At 33.8% G+C, this 10188-nt stretch overlaps 1 protein-coding gene across 4 annotated transcripts in view; it reads left to right on the forward strand.

Moving 5' to 3' along the window:
- Positions 1–7697, forward strand: part of LOC18427339 (transcription termination factor MTERF15, mitochondrial) — a 41303-nt gene extending 33606 nt beyond the window's left edge. For 2 of the 4 annotated variants that reach the window (XR_016054811.1, XM_088865671.1), the window contains one exon: positions 785–990. Coding sequence is in view for 2 of the 4 variants with exons in the window: in XM_088865671.1 (XP_088721797.1) it covers positions 785–789 (5 nt within the window). In the remaining 2 variants the exon portion in view is untranslated. Of the gene's footprint in view, positions 1–784; positions 991–6255; positions 6275–7410 lie in introns of those variants that run through there. The other 2 variants (XM_088865678.1, XM_088865669.1) reach the window with 2 other exon arrangements.
- Positions 7698–10188: the final 2491 nt, after the last annotated feature.

A 10188-nucleotide genomic window follows, 5' to 3' on the forward strand; every position in this document is an offset into this window, starting at 1 on the left:
ATTATTTGAAAACTAATATTTTTGCATTTGATTATAGCATTGTTTGTGAAATGTTTATTTGCGAATTGACATCCCATAAATTTTGATAATTCCGTATTCTTGGATTTCTATAAGAGTTTTTTTATACGTACTAGATTGGCAATTATGCTAGAATGTCTTTACAAACTGCTACCTTTTTTAATTTGAGCCCAAAATATTTGATTGGTTATTTTTGAAATGTTACTGAAAGGGACTGTTATTAATGGTTTTTGTGAAATTCATATTAATAATTTCAGTGATATGTTGAGCACATGATATTGCTGTTATCGAATGATTAAAAAGATTTAAAAATACTTTAAGTGTGGTAGTGGATTCATCCGGTTCGCCGGTGAGGTATAAGTGGACCTATCCGGTACGCAGGTAGGGATTAAGTGGACTTATCTGGTACACCGGTGATGTATAAGTGGACCTGGAGGGATTAAGTGGACCTGTCCGGGATATCGATAGGGATTAAGTAGACCCATCAGGATGCTAATGGGGTATATAGGTGACTTACCTGGTATGCTAGTGGGGTATTTTGTGAAATCCTTTGAATTATGCACTGCCGTTAAAATGTTATACGCATTTCAATTATTCGAATTATACTTAATTATGTATTTTTTAAAGTAAAACTGTTGATGCATTTCTATTAATAGATCTCCTTTTTGAAAATATTGATATTTTTCAACCATGATTATTTTTAGGATTTTGATGATCATTTATTGAGTAGCCAAACTCATCAAACTATGGTAAACATTTTTTTCAGGATAACTGCGGTTTCGTTTTGAGTGCTCGTGAGGATCAACTTTGGAAGATATTGTAGTTGTGCTTACACTTTCTTTTGTTACTTTGTAAGAATTCGCCATTGTAAATTTGTCCTGTCAAGAGATGTATATGTGTTTAGACCTTTATGTTAATATTAGTTACGAATAGAGTTTATATAATAATCCTAAAATTTCAAAAAAAATAAAAGGGAGTTTTTGATTTGATTCAATGCATGGTACATATCTAGAATTGCTTTGTTTTGACTGTCACCTCTCAGGAATATCAGTATTGTAAATTATTGGGGTGTGACAATTATGGTATCAGAACAATAGGTATAAGAATCTTAGGAAATTTAAAAAAATGTACTTGAAATCACATTTATTGTGTGTACGGACTGTGACGAAGTCAAGATCCTGAATAGTTGAAGCTAATATGGAAGGAATTCACAAAGCCTTGGAAAATATGGTTGCTCTAATGCAACATCAAATGGAAAACAACAACCACCCAAGCAGGCAGTTACGGGTAATGGTGGGAGTAATATCGAGCAATTTAAGAAATTGAACCCACCTTCTTTTAAGGGTGTTGTAAACCCACTGGAAGCCAAGGGATGGATTATGTAATTGGAGAAAACATTCAAGGTAATGGAATGTCCTGATGATAGGAAGGTGGCCTTGGCAGTTTTTATGTTAGAACTTGAAGCACAACATTGGTGGCGAATGGCAAAATTAGTATTGGTCAAAGAAAATAAACCCTTGACTTGGGAACTATTTCTATAGGCATTTAATGAAAAGTATTTCTCAGATTTTATTCGAGACTAAAAAGAAATAGAATTTTTTGAATTAATTCAAGGAAATCGGACAGTAGCACAATACAAGGCCAAGTTTACTGAATTGGCCAGGTTTGCACCACATATGATTAACAATGAGGCAAGAAAGGTGAAAAAATTTGAAAGGGGTCTCAGACCAGCTATTAGAAGCATAATATCAGTCTTAAAATTGAGAACTTATGCTAAAATAGCGGATCAAGCCCAAACTGTCAAAAAAGATTGCGAAGATTGCCAAAAGATGAAAAATCAGAAAAGCCAGGTTAAACCCACACCATCTAATCGATAACAGTTTGAAAGGGCAAACAATAAGCCAAGGGCTTTGCCATTTCAAAGCCCAATAGAACCATGTAAAAAATTTGAGAAAAAGCATGGATCGAGCCCTTGTTATTGGAATACTGAAGCCTGTTTTAAATATGGTAAATTGGGACACCAGATTAGAGAATGTCCTAGCTTACAGATGCAACAGCTTCTAAAGCAATGAGAGATAGCTCAAAAGCCTTAAATGAAGGAAAGAGTATTTTCGATCACTCAGCAGGACGCTCAGGCCTCAAAATCAGTGATCCGAGGTACTCCTATTATCTTCCAAAAAATAGCTCATGTTTTGATTGATAATGGATCTACTCATTTATTTGTGTCACCACACTTTGCATGCCACTTAAAGGTAGAACCAAAACAATTAGAATACATTCTAGAGGTAGCCACACCGATGGGAAATTCAATTGACACCAATATAGTTTACAAATCATGTGTAATAAAGATAGAAGAAAAGCAGCTTTTGGTTGATTTAATACTCTTAAAAATTCAAGATTTTGATGTAATCTTAGGCATGGATTGGCTTTCTGCATACAATACAAGTATTGATTGTTACAAGAAAATGGTTACCTTTAGTATTCTGAATCAACCAATATTTTACTTCAATGATATCAAAGAAGACTCCCCATCATATTTAATCTCTTGTATTCGAGCTAATCGCCTCCTTCGAAAAGGGTGTCAAGGCGTTATTGCTTATATCAAAGAAGATATGAAGGAATAGATAAATTTGGATACCGCTCCGGTTATCCAAGAATTTCTCGACGTTTTCCCTGAAGAATTGTCAGGATTACCGCCTGACATTGAAATTGAATTCTCTATTGAATTATTACCAAGGGTAGCCCCAATTTCTAAGGCTCCTTACAGAATGGCGCCTGCAGAACTTAAGAAACTTAAACAACAATTGAAAAAATTATTAAATAAAGGTTTTATCAGGCCAATATGTTACTTTGAGATGCTTCGGTATTGTTTGTTAAAAAGAAAGATAGGACCATGAGATTGTGTATCGATTATAGACTGTTGAACCAAGTGACAGTGAAAGATAAGTATCTATTACTTAAAATTGATGATTTATTTGATCAATTACAAGGATCACAAGTGATTTCAAAAATTGATCTTAGACCTGGATACTATCAGCTTAAGATTAAAAGTGAAGATGTTCTCAAGACAGCTTTCAGAACAAGGTATGACCATTATGAATTTTTAGTCATACCTTTTGGATTAACCAATTCACCGGCTGCATTTATGGATTTGATGAATCGGGTCTTTAAGCCCTTTTTGGATAAATTTATTGTGCTATTCATCGTTGATATTTTAATTTATTCCAAGAATCAGAAAGAACTTGAGCAGCATGTAAGAATGGTATTGCAAATACTAAGAGAAAAGAAATTTTATGTCAAACTTCGTAAATGTGAATTTTGGCTTGAACAAGTGACATTTTTAGGACATGTCATATCAAAGGAAGGTCTATCAGTTGATCCTTCAAAGGTTGAAGCCATTGTTAATTGGAAACAACCAAGTAATGTGACTGAAGTGCGAAGCTTTTTGGGATTAGCAGGATATTACAGAAAATTTGTAGAAGGATTTTTTCGAATCACAACCCCATTGACTTGATTGACACAGAAAAATGTCAAATTTGAGTGGACAAATGAATGTGAGGAGAGTTTTCAAGAACTAAAAGTTCAATTAACTTCAGCACCTATTTTAACCATTCCTGAGGGGAGTGGGGGATATTTGATTTATAGTGATGCTTCACATAACGTCTTGGCTATGTATTAATGCAATATGGAAGAGTAATGGCATATGCATCCAGATAGTTGAAAGAATATGAAAAAAAATATCCAATTCATGACTTAGAGATGGCTGCAATAGTATTCGCTTTAAAAATGTGGAGGCATTATCTATATGGTGAGTAATTCGAAATATACACGGATCATAAGAGCTTGAAATACTTCTTCTCTCAGAAGGATTTAAATTTATGGCGGATAAGATAGATGGATTTCTTAAAAGATTATGATTGTACAATCCATTATCATTCAGGAAAAGCTAACGTTGTGGTTGACGCTCTAAGTAGAAAATCTATGGGAGTCTTAGGTCATCTATTGATCCAAAAAATGAGATTGTTAGAGGAAATAGTAGATTCGCATCCGGCTCCATCCATTAATAGTGTGGTCAATATGATTGCCAACCTAAAGGCAGAACCCCAATTAATCCAACAGATTTGGTCTGAGAAGAGGTGAAGCCGGGAAAGATAAACGAATTCTCTATATGTAGTGAGAATATGTTAAGATTCAAAGGTCGGGTTTGTGTTCCGAATAATGAGAGTAGAAGAAAGCTATCTTAGAATAAGCACATCACTCTTGTTATACGATACATCCCAGAAGTATTAAAATGTATCAATGCAACCGTACTATTTCTTTAATATACAATTGGGCCAGTTGATCCGAAGTGTAAGTCGTGCGAATCGACAGAAAGTGGGCAGCTTTAGTCAGTCGGTCTACAATGACCCAAATGCTATTATGTCCTGAATTTGTTCTAGGCAAGCCAGAGACAAAATCCATAGAGATGTGCTCTCACTTCCACAATGGTATGGGTAAAAGCTGCAACAACTCAGCAGGCCTTCGATGCTCAACTTTTACTTGCTGGCATGTTAGGCACTTAGACACAAATAGTGCTACCTCTTTTTTCACATTATTCCACCAAAAGGTTTTTTAGTTCTGGTCAGTATTGTATCGGACAGGGCTATTCAGTTTACTTTTAACTTTTGGGCTAGGCTACAATCAGCCATGGGGACGAGACTCACCTTTAGCACTGCCTTTCACCCTCAAAGTGATGGACAATCGAAGAGAACCATCCAAATATTGGAAGATATGCTAAGGGCCTGTGTCATTGACTTTACAGGAAACTGGGATGACCATTTACCCCTGATTGAGAGTGTTTATAATAATAGCTTCCAAGCCAGTATTCAGATGGCACCATATGAAGCCCTCTATGAAAGGAAATGCAGATCACCCATCTGTTGGAACGAGGTTGGTGAAAGAAAGCTTGGGGCAAAAAATTGTCCAGATAACCACAGATAAGGTATCATTAATTCGAGAAAAGCTCAGGACAGCTCAGAGTCGGCAAAAGAGTTATTGAGAGATCTTGAATTTGAGGAACGTGATCGAGTTTTCCTAAAGATCTCACCAATAAAAGGCATTATGAGATTCGGTAAGAAAGAAAAGCTGAGCCTACGTTACATCGGACCATTTGAAATCCTAGAAAGAATCGCAGGTGTCGCTTATAGACTTTCCTTACCACCCGAATTGGCAAACGTTTATAATGTCTTCCATGTATCATCATTACGAAAATACTAGCCCAACCCATCCCATATCTTGAAATATGAACCTTTACAGATCAGGAAGGACCTATCCTTCATTGAGCAGGGTACAAGTGTTGTGCAAAAAGAAGATTCCTTTGGTTCGTATATTATGGCAGTACCATTCAAAAGAGGAGTCGACTTGGGAACGAGAAGACGAAATCAGAGAAAATTATCACTATCTTTTTCAGTAATCAGGTACACAAATTTAGAGGTCTAAATTTCTTTAAAGGGGGGAAAAATGTAATAATCCTAAAATATCAAAAAAATTAAATAAATAAAAATGAAAAAGAAACTTTTAATAAGTGATGGTCCATATGAGCATGATGGTCCTTAGGGACCATCACTACTTTCAAAAGCTTTTACATTCATTTGGTTTAAGCATTGTTGCATTGCCACGTCCACTAATGGACGTGGTTTTCATGTGTTAAAGACGGACATTTACGCTACACCTCGTACATGAGGTGGAGGCATTTTAAAAGATTTAAGTAGGGTGAAGGGTAAGGCGTCGCCTTACAGAACTCCACTCTCGCTCTCCCTCTTAATAACACAGTGAGCTCCTCTCTCTAGCTGAATTTTTATCAGAAGCTCCCTCTCAAATATTTTAGGTAAGTGACTTCATTATCTAGAAAAATAATACGTTCTTTGTAAAAATAAAATGAAATAATTACTTTTGCTTATTATCATGAATTTTAGGCGCGATAAATTTTACGCGTAAGCGACCTCATTATTTTGAAAAAATAAACTTCTAGTAAAATTGTGAAATTTTATTTACTCTAAGGAATTTTAAATTTTGTAAATCATTAGAAAAAAAACAAGTGTTTTCCCTTATATTCCTTATATACGTATGAGTTCTGCGGATAACAAGAAAGCACGCTTTGATGTTTCTCTTGAAGTAGTCCTTCCCCGACCATCCCTTTTTAACAGCCTGGTAATGAGGTCTTCCTTCGCTTATATAATTTTTACTTCTGCCATGTAGTCGACAATATCAATGGGCTTGACCATACGACAAGGGTTAGTTCCTCCAAAGAAAATAAAAAAGGTGAGAGCAGTAACCGTTCAAAGTAAAACTTATGGACTCGAAACCTTGAATCTCTTAGACCATTTTGAAGGTCCAGACCTATATATGGTTCCGAGGAATCAAATCTGATGAGCAACTGTAAGTGACCTGATTGTCTCGAAAAATAATCTTTTTAATAAAATTGTGATATTTTATCTATGTTAAAAATTTTAAATGCTATAAATTCTTAGAAATAAATTTATTTTTCTTGTCTATTGTTAGAAAACTTTAGATACTGTAAAATTATTAAAAATAAATGTGATATTTCTGCTTTTAGTAAAATTGTGAGATTTCTTTCTACTGTTTTTTAATATTTAGACAATGTAAAATTCATGTGCAAATGATTGCCTTATTATTTGAAAACTGATATTTTTGCATTTGATTATTGCATTGTCTGTTAAATGTTTATTTGCGAATTGACATCTCCATAAATTGTGATAATTCCGTATTCTTGGATTTCTATAAGAGTTTTTCTATACATACTAGATTGGCAATTATGCTAGAATGTCATTACGAACTGCTACCTTTCTGAATTTGAGCCCAAAATATTTGACTGATTATTTTTAAAATGTTATTGAAAGTGACTGTTATTAATGGTTTCAGTGAAATTCATATTAATAATTCAGTGATATGTTGAGTACATGATATTGCTGATTTCGAATGTTTAAAAAGATTTAGAAATACTTTAAGTGTGCAAGTGGACTCATCCGGTTCGCCGGTGAGGTATAAGTGGACCTATCCGATACGCTAGTAGGGATTAAGTGGACTCATCCGGTACACCGGTGAGGTATAAGTGGACCTGGAGGGATTAAGTGGACCTATCTGGGACGCCAATAAGGAGTAAGTAGACCCATCAGGACGCTAATGGGTTATATAGGTAACCTACTTGGGACGCTAGTAGGATAGTTTTGTGAAATCATTTGAATTATGCACTGCCGTTAAAATGTTATACGCGTTTCTATTATTCGAATTATACTTAATTATGCATTTTTTAAAGTGAAACTGTTGATGTATTTCTGTTAATAGATCTCCTTTTTGAAAATATTGATATCTTTCAACCATGATTATTTTTAGGATTATGATGATCACTTATTGAGTAGCCAAACTCATCAAACTATGGTAAACATTTGTTTCAAGATAACTGCGGTTTCATTTTGAGTGCTCGTCAGGATCAACTTTGGAAGATATTGTAGTTGTGCTTAAACTTTCTTTTGTTGCTTTGTAAGAATTCGTCATTGTAAATTTGTACTGTCAAGAGATGTATATATGTTTAGACCTTTATGTTAATATTAGTTACGAACAGAGTTTTTATAATCTTAAAAGTTCAAAAAAAATAAAAGGGGGTTTTGAATTTGATTCAATGCATGCTAGATATCTAAAATAGCTTTGTTTTGACTGTCACCTCTCAGAAATATCAGTATTGTAAATTCTTGGAGTGTGACACTTGAGCTCGAACACGAGCACACCTTCTTATGTGTGAGAGAGAGATGGAGTTTTAGAGAGAGAGATGGAGTTCGAGTTTTAGAGAGAGAGGGAGTTTTAGAGAAAGAGAGATGGAGTTTGAGTTTTAGGGAGAGAAATTGAGTTTTGAAAGAGAAATGATCATGTGAGAGAGAGAGATGGAGTTTGGATTTAGAGAGAGATGGAGTTTTGAGAGAGGTAGACAATGATGGGTGAGATAGATGGAGTTTTAGAGAGAGATAGAATCTTTTTGTTGTTGAGGTCAATAATACATGGTCAAAAGGGTTGAAGGGATTGGAAGATAGAAAAGATTGAGTCATTTTTCTTACAAGTTAAGAATAGGGGATAATAAGATATTTTCCCTCATTGGATCTGATGAGATAAAGAAGTTAGAAATAGAGGATAATAAGATATATATATATATATATATATATATCAATTTGACTAGCCTGAAGGGAAAAGATAATTATATTATAAGTTAAAAAAATGATTTACGTTCCAAGTTTATATTTTATCCTTAAAGAATAGCTCATGGCAGTTTGCATAATTAATTGTTGACGGATAGAAAATTTGGGCTCCTCAAAATTCAAATGACCAAGTTTAAGAAAAGTATACAAAGATACCATTTACTTTTGTACATGGTTTCTATGAGTCCATGTAGAAATGAGTGGACTCTTGAAAATCTATTTTTGAGATGGATTTTTGGACCCAATTTCTGAGGACATATAATCTCTAACATGGATATCATGAATATAAATAAATAAATAAATTTTAATAAATAAAATAATGATTTTATGACGAAAACATTTGGACCGTTAGTTTCAATTGTTTTTGATGGACCATTTATTTGCATTAATTTTTAAGATGGATGCTTTATACATTGGGATCACAGCCTTAAAATATATTTTTATCTTTAATTATAAAATTTAAATTTTTAAAAGTAGCGTAGATCGAGCAGATCTATGAAAAATTGAAAATCTTGAAAATTGACGGTCAAAAAATGCATTACAAGGTGCACTATCTTCAAAACTCGAAATCTATTTTTTTTTCTCATGTCTATGCATCGTGATGTTGAAATTATCAATTTGAGGATATTTGGGCTTCAAAACAACCTCTTCTAGTGAAAAATTTTTGAGGTGGGCTCTAATTTGATTGTTTAGAGCCTCGGCTCTATATAAACTTTTTCCTATAGGGGTGCTGTTTGTATAGAGCTGAGGGTCTAGAAAATCAAACTAAAACCCACTTTCAAATAATTGAAAAATGTGGTTTTAATATTGGAAATCTTTTTGATCGCCTTCAAATATATTTTCATCTTTAATTATACAATTTAAAGCTTCAAAAATAGTGTAGATTAAGCCAATCAATGAAAACTTGAAAATCTTTAAAATTGATGGTCCAAAAATACATTACAAGATGCACAATTTCCAAAACTTGAAATCCATTTTTATCTCCTGTCAATGTATCTTGATGACAAGATGATCAATTTGAGATGGGCTCTATATAAAAAATTTTTTTTTTTTTTATTTTCATATGAGGCTGGTCATCATAGCACTATTAAGTAAGTATTTCATTTTGAACTAAACACATGTTGCAAGCCAAAGATTCGAACTGTGTGGCTATAAGCTCGTGTTGTTTTTTCACTAATTGCATCATTCGCTTGGAAGAGTGTGTAATTGATATGATCCGTAGTGTTAACTAGAGTTCTAGTAACAAGCACCTTCAAACTTTCCCATATTTGTAATGCTCACATGCAATACAAGTTTTGAGCTCAAACTTTATGGTATTTAGCAAATTGATAGTTGATAAATAATCCGCTCCACATCTTTATGAACGTAAAGGGCGCAATGCTAAGGGAAAATGGAGTTCTCAGGCATTTTAACAAGTCTTGCAAAAAGAACATGGAGGAAATGAGAAAGCATTTAATGGGAGATCGAAAAATTAGTTAACAATGTCTTAAGGACCCAGTTTCTATGCGGATACACCTAGAATATGTGGAAATGTGGGCCTCTCAATAAATCTATTTTTGAGATGGATTTTAATACTTAAGTTTTAAGGACATGAAAACATTTGGACCATTAGTTTATTATGTTTTTAAATGGACCACCTACTTACATCCGTCTAACTCGCATGAAACAATTTTCCATGTCTTAATGCTTACAATAGCGTGCATTATTATGGACAGGCCATGACAAAATAAAATTAAAAATTATTAAAAAACAAATTCCATTACGGCAACAATTTAGAGAAACGCATGAACGTACGTAAAGATTTGTACAAGTAAGAATTGTGAAAGAAACTACTCTTAGTTGTCATTTAAAAAATTGGAACATATGTTATGCATTTATGGATGCCTTGAAATTCTCAGACACAATAAGGTCATAAATTAATAAA

The sequence above is a fragment of the Amborella trichopoda genome, chromosome 4 (genome assembly GCF_054954075.1).
Source record: "Amborella trichopoda isolate Santa Cruz 75 chromosome 4, AtrichopodaSantaCruz75HAP2 v2.0, whole genome shotgun sequence".
Taxonomy (NCBI): domain Eukaryota; kingdom Viridiplantae; phylum Streptophyta; class Magnoliopsida; order Amborellales; family Amborellaceae; genus Amborella; species Amborella trichopoda.